General features: G+C 33.6%; 3 protein-coding genes across 3 annotated transcripts; 1 reads left to right on the plus strand and 2 right to left on the minus strand.

Moving 5' to 3' along the window:
- Positions 1–9497: 9497 nt before the first annotated feature.
- Positions 9498–10199, minus strand: LOC129946756 (INO80 complex subunit C). Its single transcript, XM_056057071.1, has 2 exons — positions 9950–10199; positions 9498–9880 (listed from the first exon to the last, which is right to left on the minus strand). Exons 1-2 carry the CDS (start codon positions 10089–10091, stop codon positions 9681–9683), a joined length of 342 nt encoding a protein of 113 aa, XP_055913046.1. The 5' UTR covers positions 10092–10199; the 3' UTR covers positions 9498–9680.
- Positions 10200–12466: 2267 nt separating this feature from the next.
- On the plus strand, positions 12467–13522 carry LOC129945892 (rhythmically expressed gene 2 protein). Its single transcript, XM_056055850.1, has one exon. The coding sequence runs from the start codon at positions 12627–12629 to the stop codon at positions 13398–13400; it is 774 nt and encodes a 257-aa protein (XP_055911825.1). The 5' UTR covers positions 12467–12626; the 3' UTR covers positions 13401–13522.
- Positions 13523–13833: 311 nt separating this feature from the next.
- Positions 13834–15747, minus strand: LOC129944668 (tetratricopeptide repeat protein 17). The gene is made up of 4 exons (XM_056054262.1): positions 15522–15747; positions 14573–15462; positions 14418–14508; positions 13834–14343 (listed from the first exon to the last, which is right to left on the minus strand). Exons 1-4 carry the CDS (start codon positions 15627–15629, stop codon positions 14011–14013), a joined length of 1422 nt encoding a protein of 473 aa, XP_055910237.1. The 5' UTR covers positions 15630–15747; the 3' UTR covers positions 13834–14010.
- Positions 15748–16761: the final 1014 nt, after the last annotated feature.

The following is a 16761-nucleotide window of genomic DNA, read 5'->3' on the forward strand; positions in this document are numbered from 1 at the left end:
AGAACAAAACTACCAAAAACATTATTGTTTACAAAACATTCCTCAGGCATGCTTCAAGTCCATCACGATTTTTGTATTTTATATTGTAAAAAAATATTACTTATTCACAAGAATGCCATTTACAGAAAACATTAAATAGAGTAGTGCAGAAAATAAATAAATCATGGAATAATAAAGTTCAGCTTTCAGTTACATGAAAAAACATTATGAACTGTCATTTTGACAAAAGTAGACTTGACTTGATATTTAGGGAGATTTTTCCTGACTAACTTTCCAGTCAACTCTCCATTAAAGTTGCATTTATTGAAAGTTATTGGCAGCTGGCGAATCAGATAAAAACTTGCCTTACCTTCAAGTCCCTTATGTCGCCTGAACCTGCCGTTCGACGGTTAACTACATTGAATACCTCCTATGTCGCATTTTGCAAATTTTACAGGAGACACAAAGAACTGAATATTTTCTCAAAACAAAATCGTATCGTAATGAAATTTGACAGAGTTTTACCAATTTTGAATCTCTACTATGAAATAGTTTTAAATGCTAGAAATTGTAATTTTCATAAAAAAAAAGGACTTAGGAGGTATTCATATTTAAACAATAATATTTTTATGCTGATAAGAGGAAATCATTTATTGATTTAAAATGATAATGCTCATAGCAATAGGCAACGGAAACTTAAAAAAATAATAAATACAATTTATTATAAGAAAAAAAATAAATAAAAATATTAATTCATTAGAAAATATCACAAACTTTTCTTTTCTTCACATTAAATTAAGCAAAAACGAATAACTTATTATTTAAATGACAATTTTTAATAAAAATGTCTACAGTCTTCAGGTAATAATTCTTTAAGTTCTTGTAGATGGTTCGGTTCCTTCTTTGGAATAGCAAATTGGCTTGAATTTAAGGCCTTAAACTCGTAGTCTTCATACAAATTGTTTTTAACACGAACTGGTAAATCCTGCCAATCATTTTCGAAACTGAGCTTTACTTTTATTGTTCTTTGGTCATATAAAATTGCTTTGATGTGTGATGTCGGTTACTGCTAGGTCACCTTGCTTTTTACCAGGTCGAATAGATGGATAAACAATGTTTTCGGTAAAGTCCTTGAAGAAAGTATAGTTAAGCGAAAGGACTTCGTAGGGATTTTTTTTCTGTCGTCTTTAGAAATCTTAATGTAATCTGATGGCAAATATATGGTTGTGTTTTTTAATTTTCTTTCAATACAGCTGTGAACTGAGTCACACTCCATTTGAGTGTAACCTTTAGTCAAATATTTCTGGGTAATTTTGTCGCCAAATTTGTTTGAAAAATGTAGAAACCCATTCAAAACAATTGAATTACGATTTTGGTAAGTGCAACCGTCCGAATAAATTATTATGGGATTTTTTGAAACAGTAATGGAATGTTTTTCCAAATAATCCCATATACAGGACATGAAACAGGATGCAACTGAATCAGTATCGATTTCTGTAAACCAGAAGCATGTTGTTTGATGACGCTGTAAGTTGAAAATTGTAAAATTGTGACAGACAGCTTTGTTTTGTAATAGGCAGCGCTAACACTAAATTGGGGGCTTGTTTTTGTTGCTTGTAAATCCATAGTGAGCACGATAGCTTTTCCATTTTCTGGCATTTTTTTATCGTTTGCCATTTCCAGCCTTGCTTGTTCTTTTGATCGAATGTGGGATTCATATTCCTTGGCAGTAGTTGTTTTCTGTCGGGATTTTGTGCAAAGATCACATTGATCTTTTTTAAGCTGATAGAGGGATATATTCATGCTATCAAATACTTCTCGATTTCAATTTTTTTCAGAGTAATCATTACTATCATAATATTTCTTGTAAACACTGGAAGCATGCATCGAAAAGAAACTTTTGTTACCCAAAAGTGAATGGTTTGATCTCCAATGCAAATTGTGTTCATAAACATTTGTCGACAAACTTGCAATTTTGTACCTGAAAGGGTTTATTTGTGAAAAGCTTCATTTGGATTAAAAGTTATAAATAAATGTTGCTACCTTTTTCATTTGAGGGTAAAAATAAAAAAAAACTTTGAGACCTTCTTGAGTGCTCTGCAAAATCTGCCTTCTTGAAACTTCCAATATTGTTGGACGTGGTTGCAAACGAAAACTTTCCGTAGTGACCAATCCATTTTAGTCAAAAAATTTTCAAAAATTGAGGTCCTATTGGCTTCAGTAAACGTACTACAGAATCGTTTTGAAGATTTTTTACAGTATTCTGAAGAGCAAGAAGCACCAATGACTCTGGCTTTTCAAATCGTTTCTTGTTTAATAATTTTATTTTCCTTGTTTTGGGAAAGATATAAGCCGTTTGAGTCCGCGCCATTTCGAGACATTTCTTCGCTCGAGAGCACATTTTGCTTTTAAATAATAAATTAAAAGAGCATTCTAAATTTATAAATTAATTAACCTACCAAGAAGGGTCTATTAAAACCTTAATTTGTGGTACGACGAGTCATTAACTTATTTAAGAACTGAAATAAAAAAATGAAAATTTCAATACAAATCCGTTGGTAGGAAATGTTATGGTACCAGTTGTAACAAACAGAATATCTCCTATCATACTTTGCACAAGTTCTGTGAGTTTAATTGTTTATAATTTTAATAAAATCCAAAAACTTTATAACTATGGTACTGCAAAAGTACTAATTTCTTCAAAAAAGAGAAAAAACTAAACAAATACTTACATTAAATAAAACAATGAGTGAAATGTGATGATAGGAGATATTTTAAGCTCCAAGATGATAGGAGGTATTCAAAAATGACAATAACAATATTTTAACAGATGGTAATTCTTAACAAAACTACATCAAAAAGTGCTTTTCACTAAAAATGTTTGTTAGGAGGTATTCATAGTTAACCGTCGCGTTGCTATTTGTAATCATATGAAAGGGGAACAGTTGCTTAGTTGTTGAGCTTCTCTTCCGAATCTCTCGAAGAACCAGCTTTTTGGAAGTACCCCATTTAATTGATGTCACACATTATCTGAATTAAAAGCACTTTAGTATCATCAGAACTAAGATAATTTAGTTCTTATATTTCTTACCCTGAAATGAAAATTTGTCATTTGTATATAATCTACCTTACCTATGTTGTAATTTAGTTAATCAATTTCCCTTTCCGAAACCGCAAAAATTATTGATTACAAACCTCAAAACCATGGTCACATAAATTTTATTTCATATATATATACAATGTGTAATGTATATTGTAAAATAATAACAAAACAGTACGACTTACATTTTACTTTTCCACCACTTACGAAGTTTTTTTTTGTATTTTCCATTCCATATATCATTCCCTTAAAACACAATGGAGACGGAAACTTATGTCGGAATCGGAAATAGTATTTTACACAATTATCGCCAAAGCCATAGTTGAACTATTATTGTCATGTTGCCAAAAAACAAATTCAACAATTTCAATTTAAACAAACGAGCCACCAGTTGAATTTTTAATTTATAATCCAACCAAAGCGAATAAAACCAAAAAAAAAAAAAAAAACAAGGAGAAAAAAGGAAATCAAATTCAATTTCAACTTTATGAGTTTGTAACGGAGAAAAGGGTTCCGCAAATGAAGTGTGACGGGATTTATGCATTCCAATTTTAATTGTTTGGGCTTTGACACGAAATATGCGATGGTAAAGAAAGTGAATGAAGCAGAAACGTTGGAGTTTTTGAAGCTGCTTTTATAAACTGTCATCTGGATATACGATAATTGAGGACTTTAATTTTTCAAAAAAAAATGTAGAATCTTTTTTATTTTGGTCTCCTTAATAGGCTGCCACATCACCAAATAAATAAATTGAACGTACTACAAACAATTTATGCATGTAGCTTCACTTAAAGTTGAGTCATTTATTTTCATTATAAAAATGAATGTAGTAGTCATAGACATTGTACATTGTAGATACAAAAGTGGTTATGGATAATATACCAGTTCATGAATAAAACACTAAGTAATCAAACCATATCCCAACTGCAAACAATGCAGTATACACAACAATTTCTTGGAAAGCATCCAAGAATCCTTTGCCGCTGTATCTTGTTAAGATACAATTTTTATTTTTATATCATCATCATCATCATGTCTGTTGATGTTTTATTGTAGAAAAGAACTAAAGCCAATGCAAATTACGAGAATATATCTCCGTAGATATGTATACACAACAAGTGGGAATGGGTTTATAATGTAAAACGTATATAAGTCTAGCCTATCTACATTTTTATTTCCGTTATTTTCTGTAATGTTATGTTTATGTTATGCAGATGCAGAGCAGACTCGCTTTAATTGGCAAGATATAAATATGTACATATATACTTGTACAATGAGTACAAAGTTGTTGTTGTTATTATTGCTCCTCTGAATGTTTTTGTACAGACTTTTGTTGCCCTTTATTGTAAAGTAAATGTTATAAATATGTGCATAATTATGTAACCATGTGCTTTAAATCAGATCATAAGGCCTTCGACATTTTTAATTGATGTTTTTGAGCACAAAATTTTTAATGGGTTTCGGAAAGAACGTTGGACAAAAAATAAAACTCGGGGTCATTATGTAATTTTTTTTTAATGATAATCACCAAAAATCATTAATGTAATTTTTATAAAAGGAAATTTTCATCGTTTTGGGTGTTTTTTTATGCCACCTACAAACTTCATAGACCTTACCTATTAAGCTGTCGTTCAAACACTATCGAGGGGTTCCACAGGTCAGCAGCAATACAAATTTCAACAAAACAGGGACTATGCTCAAAGTTTTTCGAAACAGATACGATGGATTATATGTATGTCACATAAATGCTCCAAGTCTGCTCAAACACTTGGATGAATTTAAAAGTACTTTCAATGATTCCAAAATGGACGTCATTTACGTATCTGAAACATGGTTGACCGAACAAGTTAATAGCTGCTTATTGAGCACCGGTAACTTTAAAGTTTTCAGATCTGACCGTATTGTTTCTAGGGGAGGGGGAGTGGCTATTTTCATAAAAAAATGTTTCAAAAGCAAGTTAATAAGGAGTACAGACAATAATAGTGGATTGCAATACCTATTTATAGAAGTCACTTGTGCATCCAATAAATATCGGATTGGTGTTATCTACAAACCACCTAACATAACAGACACAAACGTCATTGCAGACACTCTAGAGGAAGTAACACCTAACTTTAACCACATAATTATTGCAGGAGACTTAAATATTGATTTATTAGATACACATAACAGTATGACCAAAAATTTCAACGAAAATCTGTTATCCATCAACATTTTTCCAGTTAACACTGATCAACCCACGCATTTTACTTCGTCTAGCTCCACTCTACTTGATACATACAGTTTTTGAAGTTGAGGTATTTAAGGCCGTAAAAGACATAAAATCGGACGCTATTTGACTAGACAATATGAATCCTAAGTTTGTAAAAATTATTCTTACTTTTATATCTCCTTTCTTGACACATATCTTTAATTCAATATTAACCTGGCACTATGGAAAGCTTCAAAAGTATTGCCAATTCTTAAAAAGTCAAATTCGCAACAAAAAGAATACCGACCAATTTCTATCCTACCATTCATCTCAAAAGCGTTCGAAAAGATCGTTAGTCAGCAGATAACAGCATTCTTGGAAACACGGAATTTAATTACACCGACGCAATCTGGCTTTAGACCGAAACACAGCTGTACGACTGCACTTCTTAAGATAAGCGACGACATACGACAACAAATCGATAATAATAAAGTCACAACTCTGGTTCTCCTTGATTTTTCTAAAGCGTTCGAGACTGTTTCAAATACAATTCTTCTGAAAAAACTGAATTCTTTCTTCTTCTTTGAAAACTCAGCCTTAACCCTCATAGCACAGTATCTAAGCCATCGAACTCAGGCTGTTTTTGCTAACTCTAGGCTGTCGGATTTCCTTCCTACCCCTAATGGTGTGCCCCAGAGATCTTATTCACACTTTTCAATAATGACCTTCCATCTGTACTCAGGCATTGCAAAATTCATATGTATGCTGACGACGTTCAAATTCATTTGAGCTACAAAATCGGCATGGTTGAAGACGCAACTGCCAGAATAAACGAAGATTTGATGTGTATAAACCAGTGGTCCAGGGAGAATCATCTTAAACTTAACCCTAAGAAATGTCAGGCATTCGTCATCAGTAACACTGCAATAGATACTTCTTATTTCCCTAGTATTGAACTTGAGGGGAAAACGTTAAGCTACGTTAGAACAGTTAAGAATCTTGGGATTGTTTTTAACCAGAAACTTACATGGGACGATCACTTGACTTGTGCCGTTGGTCGAATATATGCTCCTTTGCGGGTTTTATATATATTTGCCAGTTGTCTTCCAGTTTCAACAAAAATGACTATAGCAAAATCTCTTGTCCTACCAATACTTTTCTATGGCAGTCCCATTTTCTGTGCCCTTGACAGCGCTAATAAACGAAAAGTTCAAGTCGCGTTTAATAATGTTGTTCGCTTTATTTATGACTTGCGACGGTTCGATCATGTTTCGATGCAAGCAAGTAGTGTTTTCAACATGACCCACAACAACTACATAAACTATCAAACTTTGACATTTCTTTTTAGACTTATTCATACTAGATCTCCTGAATATCTATACGAAAGGCTTAGGTAAGGTGTTCTAATTGTCCCTTCCTTCAAATTCAGAAATTCAAAACAACAGTTCTTTGTACACGCTGTTGCCCTATGGAACTCCTTGCCTGCTAACCTGAGAGGGATACACAGCAGCACTCGTTTTGAGAACTCTTTAAAGAACTTATACAAATGCTGAAAATGTTTCCAAAATAAAAATCACTTTGTCTTAGAATTTAAAAATGTATGATTTTTTATCATGACCATTTATCTAAAAACAACTTTTCTCTTAACTTCAAGCAAATTGTAAATTTAGCATACTAATTTGATTCCTCTTTTAATTTGATAAAATTTAAATTTGAACATAATAAGTATGTTTTAAAATGCTTAATGATAATAAATAAATACAAATACAAATTATTCTCTCACGATATCGAAATACTCAGAATGACCGCTTACATTTTTTAAATTTAATTTTTTTTGAAACATTTTATTTCTTCTTTTTAAAAGTTACTTAACCTAAGTAGAATCAAGGTAAAATAGTAATCCCAACGGGGGAAACGTGAAGTGTTCCTAAAATACATACCTATTCATTAACCTATTTGGGGTTATTCAACACCCCACAACTTTCAAGTAATATTATGTCAAGAAGAAAACACGAATGATATAAATTGTTGTATTTTTATTAATAACACATTCTTTTTAAACATTTATAACAAAAAATTGGGTGTGCACAAGTTGATCAAAAGTATCAACACCTCCTTTAGTGCTGTTATAGAAATTTATAATTTCCGTTTTTTTCGATTGTGGATCAACTGTCTTTCCCTTATGTAATGAAGAGATTAGCACCACTCCTTTTCTTTTTTTTGGAGTAAACGCCACCAAAGTCATTTTATCCTTGAACGCAAACTGGGATGAAAGGATTTCTTTTTTCCTATTAGGCAAAAATAATGGTGGAATCTCAGCCTTGTTTTTGCGTAGCGTTCCTACAACAGTGAGTTTATGTCTAGAAAGCATTTCTTCAACCAATTGTATGGATGTAAACCAATTATCCATTGTTAGGTTTCTACCAGTCCCATGGATACTCTCGGTTATTTTTTAACAATTTGGAGTGGTATAGGATCATTCGAAATTCTTATTTCTTTTCCAATATAGGGAATTGCCGAGACCATGTAATAAGTGCGTGAATCGCACATCGTTATTATTTTTATACCATACTTATCTGGTTTAGATGGAATGTAAATTCGAAAAGGACAATTCCCTCGGAATCCTAACAGCTGTTCGTCGATTGTGCAGTATTCATGGGGCGTATAGTATTTTGTAGAGTTAAAACAAAATTTTTCCCATATTAGTCTTATTGGTGATAGTTTGTCTGCTCGATCTCTAGTCTCTCGATCGTCAAACCTTATGCAGTTAGTGAGGAACTCAAATCTATTCTGTCCCATAATCGCTTGAAAAATAGGGGAACAATTGATTGACCACATATATTTTATGGCTCTCCGAGATTGCTTTTAACCTCCAGCAATATAAAGTAGACCTATAAGTGCCCGAATTTCATCAATGTTTGTGTCACCGTTGTATTTTGAAGTTGAAGCTGCCGTAGAAGTGGAGGAGGATGTTTACGCAGAATTTTGTCTTTGAACACCAATCTCAATATTAGTGTTGAAAACAATAGTTTCTAATATCGTGGAATCAAAAAGGAGGTCCCAAGCTTCAACCTCGGATTTCACAAATTTTGCAGCATCCTTACAGCCGGGAACTTTTAGGACAATGTTCCGAGAAGCCGTTCTGCCACTGGATGAAGGTGGTTGTACTGTCCACCGGAAACCTTTTTTTCCCAACAGAACCCCTTCGTGATGCCGTGTTTCTGAGATCTCTTCTTCTTCACAATCACTGGCAGACATTTCATCATCTTCTTCTGAATGGACTTCCATGTTATCATCAGAAAATTCTACATGCTCATCATCGTCTTCAACATCAATGTCAAGAAGTAGTTGTCTTATCTCATTTTCCATGTCAGACATTTTGCTTAACCTTTTTCAATTTTCTTAATAAATTTCAATATTTTACTTCCCAAAACTAAAAAGAAAAGTACTCATTTACTTACCGAAACCGCGAAATAATTTTTTACACAAAACCTTCATAGAAAAAAAAAACTTGCGTAAACCTATTTGGGGTACCTGTACACCCCACTGATCAAGATATACACGCAATGAAGAAAGAAAGCAAACTAAATTGGTTTGGGTTATAAAGAAACAATGAAAAAAATGAAAGTCATGACAATCCGTTATAATTTTGTCCACTACCAAAAAATATACAGGCAATATAAAATTAAAGTGGGTTTCCTACGCACCCCGTATGGGTTCTAGGGTTAAAGATAAATTATGGAGCTCAAATTTGACCTTATTACAGACGAAAGATATTTGAGTAAGTAGACTAAATAGATTTAACCACCCAGCCGCACCACTTTGATTAAATTAATTTCTTGTTCATGTTGTTTTTGAATTAGGAAATTATCAAAGCCGGAATTATACTCTTTTTTACACATTCATACATATTTTATATTTCTAAGATTTCTGAAAACTTTTGTCTAAGGTCTTCACAGAGAAAATAAAAGCCAAATCGAATTCCCGACCCAGAATTCAAATGATCGTTGTATTATGTTGCTTCCTATCTGGCTTGTACTATAGTACTTAGAATATTGAGAAAACCTGCATTTCTCAAAGAAAGAGAGAAAAATTAATAAAAAAATTGGAACATGAAAATACATGAATTCTTAGAAACATAAACTTGCCAACTCTGGAATCACTTATTCTTTAAAAATGTTTCTTCCAACATTCTCATTTAAAGTCTAATTATATTCTCGAGCTTGATTATGACAATCTAAGAACTTTATTTCTATCAAAAACTATACATATGTATCTTTTTTGAGATTGTGATAAGTCGAAAATTTGTTTGGGCTTCACAAGTACTTATGACCATTTCAAGTGCTATGTAAATATGTTAGGCTTTTATTATTAATATTTAAAAAAATGCACTGTTAAATTTTGTAATATTCATCCAACTATACTGCTAGCTCCTCGTAGAGCTAAGTAGCCGGCAGTCAAGTCCGAAGGTAGTGCGCGAACTGTCGCATATTCTTCTGAATTGTGATAATTCAGTTTGGTGTGTGGGTCAGTGTAGGGTGCAATAAGTCCTGAGATATCAGAGTACTTTTTGGAGGGTCTAAATGAAGGCGGTGGGTTAAGTGTATTATCTGCAATGAACCAACAAAATGAAATAAAGTTTATACAAATTGTTTGTAATTGAAATTGTTGCTTTTTACATGTAACTGCATCTTGTGGCCATGGCAATGATTTTTCTGTTGCTAATATTTGTTTTAGAGACTTCCAGATTCTTTTCTTTCCCCCAACTTGAGCATTGTTCATAGAAGATTTTTTAAAACAAGGAATATTTGATTCTTCCATTCTTCCAGGTTGTTATAATTTTTAATTTAACAATTTGTTATTTGTTTTTAATTTCAGATTCAAGTTTGGAAAAAAGTAAACAAAAATAGAAACTTCATGTTTTGACGTTTCTAATGTGTCATCAATTGAGGTTTGTTTGATTGCTTGATTCGAGACGACACCAAATGGTAGGAGTACACATTTTTTGCAAAAACTAGTTTTATTTCCAATACACAGCATTTTTGGCAGTTGTTTCTTTTGAAGCTGTAATTTTGTTTACATTGCACAAGAAAAACTAGTGGGGTGACTTTCTATTACCGCAGCATGAATTTCCTTCTGATTTTTTTTTACAGTTAGGTAGGGGTCTCAAAAGAACAATAGAACTTTTGACAACATTTGAGCACTAAAATCATAGAAATTCACAAAAAGTAACAAGTATGGCAACACTGAACAAAAAACAGATAAGAAATGTCAAAACCAACCATTTTTGTGTGTTTTGTATGTAAAAAAGTGAACTTTGAAAATTAATTCAAAATAGAAATAAATGTTTCCTCGCTCTAAAATTGCTATAGTTATTATTTATTTGCACATATCTATCAAATCCTGAAAAAAGGAGACCCTCTAAACTGCATCGACTATAGAGGAATAAGTCTACTTAACATCGCCTATAAAATCTTCTCTACCGTAATATGTGAACGTCTAAAGCCCATCGTCAACAACCTGATAGGTCCTTACTCCTTATCAGTGTGGTTTTAGACCAGGAAAGTCCACAGTTGATCAAATATTCACATAACGGCAGATCCTGAAAAAAACTTAAGAACACCAAATCGACACCCACCATCTTTTCATCGATTTCAAGGCCGCATATGACAGCATCTACAGGGACGAGCTGTATAGAGCCATGTCTAGCTTTAGCATACCTGCCAAACTCGTCCGTTTGTGCAGAATGACCATGGAGAATTCACGCTGCTCCATAAAGGTTGGAAACAACTTAACAGAACCTTTCGATGTCAAAAAAGGTTTTAGACAAGGTGATGCGCTATCATGCGATTTTTTTAACATCGTGCTTGAAAGAATAGTGCAGAGCTCAAACGTTAACACTAGAGGCACTATCTTTCAAAAGTCTGTCCCATTACTAGCATATGCTGATGACGTTAACCCTAGAAAGATAATCTACGTCTGCGGGACGTATAGCGCGGGGAAAAATTGTCATATCTTTTCAATTATAAGCCGTATTACATTACTTTTTTATATTTGCTCAGGACTAGGTCAGATCTTGCATGGTGCATCTTAAAATTCACTCTGAAGATGCATTAGGGCCAGTAATGACTATGTTATACTTCTGGGAGACGTATGATTATCTTTTATGAAGCTTTTGTGCACTGAACAAAAGTATATGGGGAAAAAACTTTTTTTCTCAAAAATTACTAAAACTATTTTTTATAGTTAGCTTACCCCTTAATTTACCAAATATTAAGACTCAAAGTCAACTCAAAGGTTTCTTTAAAAAATAAAGAATTTTGTTCGTTCTGTTTTCAAAGGTGGTTCAGATTTTTTATAAATTTTGCTCAAATTTTACTTCTTTTGTACTTATTGATTCATTTTACTTAAAATAACCCAAATCAAAATAATGATGAAAAATCAATTGTCATCTTTAAACGCACTTAATAAGTGCCATACGTCTCTAAGGAGTATGATTATCTTTCACGCACTAAAAAAAATGATTATCTTTCTAGGGTTAACATAATCGGAAGAACTCAGCGTGATGTCAACGGGGCTTTTGTGAGTATTGAGGCAGAGGCGGCAAAAATGGGTTTAATGGCTAATGAGGGCAAACATAAGTCAAAACGTCAAGGACTTCGTCTACCTAGGCTCCGCTGTAAACGCAGAAAACAACACCAGCGCTGAGATAAAACGCAGAATAACTCTTGCCAACCGCTGTTTCTTTGGACTAAGAAAGCAATTGAGTGGTAAAGTCCTCTCCCGAGGGACCAAAGTGTTGCTTTATAAGACCCTTATCATCCACGTCCTGCTATACGGTGCAGAAGCATGGACCATGACAAAAGCGGATGAAAGCACCTTGGGTCGCTTCGAGAGAAAAGTTCTTCGTGTGATCTACGGTGGAGTGTGAATTCGTGCATGGTTTAGTATCATTTTCCAATGCTATTGGTATGCCTTCCTCCTTACAAATAAAAAACAAATATTTATTGATTACTCTTTAAAAATTCTTTTTTTATTATAACAATGAAACCTCCCATTAATAAACCTTTCTCTTGAACATACCAAATTTGTATAAACAAAACAAACATACCCTCTTGAGTTTGACAACTTGTGCCTTACGTAACGTACGTATTGTTTAATTTTTGATGTTTCTCTATTCGAGAATCGATGAGTACTTAAATGTTGTTGTTTTTTTATACATATCTTGATTAACTAATTTATTTTCATTAAAATATCGTTTCCCCTAAAAGAAAACTTCGAAAATATGTTTTAAATTACTTTCTGGTTTATATTTTGTATCAATCCTAAATAAATAAACATCATTACAAGCTCATTATGCGGTTGACACCAAAATTCATTCAAAATCTACAGAGATTTCGTCTTGTTACTTTCGACATCACAGACACCCTGCTAACTTTTAAAAGATCACCTGCAATTCAATATTCCGAAACGGCTGCAAATTACGGTTACCCACACCTAAATCAAGACAAACTTATGCAAAGCTTCCGGACAGAATTTAAAATGCTTATGAAAAAGTATCCAAACTATGGCAAAACTACACCAAATATGGATTGGAATCAATGGTGGATCAAATTGGTATTGAATATATTCAATTCCATTGAATCGGGAATTCCCGAAAAAGATGCACTCATCATTGCCAAAGAACTTGTCCGACTATATCGCACTGATGTTTGTTGGTTGGCATTGGATGGATCGACGGAGCTTGTATCCAAGATGAAAGAATCTGGTAAGAAAGTTGGTGTAATTTCAAATTTTGATGCTAGTCTACCACAAATACTCAAAGCAATGAATTTTAATGAATTTGATTTCATTCTCACGGCCTACGATTGTGGTGTCCTAAAGCCAAATAAAGGAATATTCGATTTGGCATTGGCTAAATGTGACATCAAAAGTGATCAAGCCCTCCACATAGGCAACTTGTACGATTTAGATTATCTGGGCGCTAGGGCTGCTGGTTGGTCGAGTGCTCTGATATCTGAAATGACTGATGAAGAAATTAGTATAAGAGAAGGCTTAAATCGACAGCATGTCTTCAAAACTCTGCCCGATCTCATAAATGCTTTACAACACACGCAAATAGACTGGTAAATTGCTCCAGTTGCATATAATGGAATTAAAATTGAAGTTACTAATGCCTTATGTATTAAGAAAAATGAAATTACATAACTATTTTATATTTTAAGATTAAAAATATAGACTGCAACATCAAATCTCTTGATTTTATTTAAATGTACTTTATTCCTTCTTTTAATATCCGACTTGTAAATAAACTGTAAGTTGTAACTCCACAAATCGTTTTGTGATGAAAATTAACTTCTAGAAAATATATTTTTTGAAATTGATACATTTAAATTGATGTCTTATAAATATGTTTAGATCTTCGTAAATAACTGTATGAAGGAATCGTTTTCGAAAACGAAACTCATTCACGAGATATGAACTGAAAACCAAAAACTAAAGGCAGCAAGAAACTTTAGTATTCTTGTTTTCTTTTAAAAAACTTGATATAAAAAAACATATATTTATTAAAAAATATAACTTTATTATAATATCCGTTATTTATTAAAAAAAGAACTTATCCAGCGTAGTTTTAAAAACTCTTACAAATCTAAATTTACATTCATATAGTTTTATATTATTTGAAAACAAAAAAAGTCAATTGGATACACGCGTATTTAACATAACCTTCTTTTTAAGATTATTTGCCTTTAGGCGGGATTAATGCCGCCGACGATGACGGCGACGATGGGGAGGAGGACGATGACGCAGAAGGTTTATTAAAATCGAATTGTGTGTGAAATTCCGAAGACAATTGTTTTATAATTGCATCGCTATTGGCCTTGAGTTCTCTCTCCAACGATTCAATATCCACCTCTTTGCTTTCCAACTTCATTTGAAGATCTGAGTAAAAATCACAGAACAATACCGGTTCATCGGTGCCGGCTAGAGTCCTAGTGCTGCAATACTGTCCTCGATGCAATAGTTCGTCGTTAGGTGTTTTTGCATCAAAGAAACGAGCCCCTAGTGGAACCTGCAATACAATTATTCATTGTTTAGATGTGCAACCATTTTGAAAAATCACTCCTAGTCCTAAATAATGTGTACCTGTTGCTGAATCAATTTTTCGTGGCTTTGTGTGATGAGGGTTTTCATGGATTTTAATCCACTGACTTCGCTTTTAATGTATTCAGCATAACTGCAAATAAACAATTCAAACATTTTATAATCAAAAATTGACACCAACACCCCTCGTCACATACCTATACATCTTTGAAGTTTTTCTAATTAAGTTTTCAACACATGAGATAAAGTTTTTCAATGGCAAAGTTCGTGGAATGAAACTCGGATCCAGCTTCTCGGCCGTATCGAAGTGGGTAAGAGATCGATTGAACTCGTGAATCATCGCCAAGGTGGTACCCAATGCAAAGTGATTTTCCGCCACGTCAGGGGCGTGATCGACGGCAGCGGCCAAGACAACCTCGGCATCGCGTAATTTCCCCGCTCTATACAGAATTATACCCAAACTGAGCAACGGAATATCACGAGCTTTGCGCGGTGCCAGCATAACTGCTCGTTTGGCACATTCAACAGCTTGCGTTCCGTCGCCTTGCATGCGCCAGTAATAAGAGCTCAATGTGTGATATTTCCACGAGGTTGGATTCTCAGTCAAACCATCGATAAGGGTTTGCACAAATCGTTTCGATTTAAAGTCCAAGTCACTGGTTGTCAGTTGGGTTTCGGGTTCAATCTGCAGAGTAAATGTGCCTCGCAGACCGTCCAAATGGTCATAGCAACAAATACCAACATGCAGACTCGTGTACTCCCAACAGAACGGACTCGCTTTGGGAATTCCTATCACCGGCAATGTCGGTGGTTTCTTTTTGGAGTTCTTTATGTTGATTCGCTTGAGATACTCCTTTGTGATCTTTGTCGATGAAATTTGTTTTTCTATCACATAGTAGTCTAGGGCACATTTGGCCTGATCAATGATTTCCATGCCAAATTGAATGGAAAAGTTAATTTGTTCTGCCATCTTTTCGCGTTGTCTTAACAACTCGAGGTACGTACTCTCGACGACATCATTGTATTTGATTTGGTCAAGAAATGCAATCAAATTGTTTGGTTCTCGCATATAGAATGGTGAATCAATCTGGAAAAAGTTATCATGGGTTAAGTTCTTTGGACTTTGTAGATGCCTGTGAAGATTACCTTTTGAAGAATTTTTCCATTGTCATTTAATACCCAATGATTTACGGCAGCAATTGAAAGGGCAATGTGGAATAAACACAAGATAACGAATGTTGTTCGAGATATCATTATTTAGTGATATCCTTACAGTGAGTGCATTATTTTTAAAGTCAAAAATAAACAAAACATGTAAATAAATGGAAGCAGTTCACCCTCGCATTTGATTGCACTTTTGCACGCACTTCAAATTGACATTTGATGAGGTCCAGATAACCATTCGAGACTCGAAATCGAAAGACATACTTGTGTAGGGATCGGATCAAAATGTGTTACTACTATTTATGCAATTAAATGTTTTTTTACTTTCTTCCCTTTTTGAATTAAATATTTTCAATCCTACACATATTATAGAAACCAATCCATTTTTACACTTTTGGAAAATAACATTGCAACATTCTTTAAGAGATCTTCAGAAAAGTCAGAATTGACCAATAGTGTCAAAACATTGGCTCAACTTTCCATTACCGCAGCACGAATTTCGACTCTCCGTTTTTCTTTTATTTGGTAGATATGTGCAACTACATAATAACTATAGCAATTTTAGAGCGAGGAAACATTTATTTCTATTTTTAATTAATTTTCAAACTTCACTTTTTTACATACAAAACACACAAAAATGGTTGATTTTGACATTTCTTCCCTGTTTTTTGTTCAGTGTTGACATACTTGCTTTTTTTGGGATTTCTTTGATTTTAGTGCTCAAATGCAAAAAGTACTTTGCATATACCCAAACTCGCACCCACCCCAAATCCTATAGTGATCCCAAGCAGGGGGTTGCGGGGGGGCAGCATGGCCCCCCTTACATACCTAGCTGTTAGTACGCCGTGCTATCAATTAAAAAAAAAACTTGTTTTAGGTTCAAAAAATGCAATACAAAAAAGGTAGGGTTAGGCCTGGAAAAGGAAATATATTTTTCTATGACTTAAAGTTGTTTCCTCACCTTAATATTTAAAATATGTTCTATTAAGACTACTACCTAACTGTAAAAAAATCAGAAGGAAATTCGTGCTGCAGTAATGGAAAGTCGCCGCAAAACATTTAACGAAACGCCAAAGCTTAACCAACATTTTGATAATCAGCGTTCATTTCAAAATGAAAAAATATATGTGTATATCACAGTTAAAAATTTTTGAAATCTATTCGAAAATTGCTTTGAGCTCGGACAATTAAAACTGTCAAAATTTTGATGAATTTTTTTCAC

Source organism: Eupeodes corollae, chromosome 2 (assembly GCF_945859685.1).
Source record: "Eupeodes corollae chromosome 2, idEupCoro1.1, whole genome shotgun sequence".
Lineage (NCBI taxonomy): Eukaryota > Metazoa > Arthropoda > Insecta > Diptera > Syrphidae > Eupeodes > Eupeodes corollae.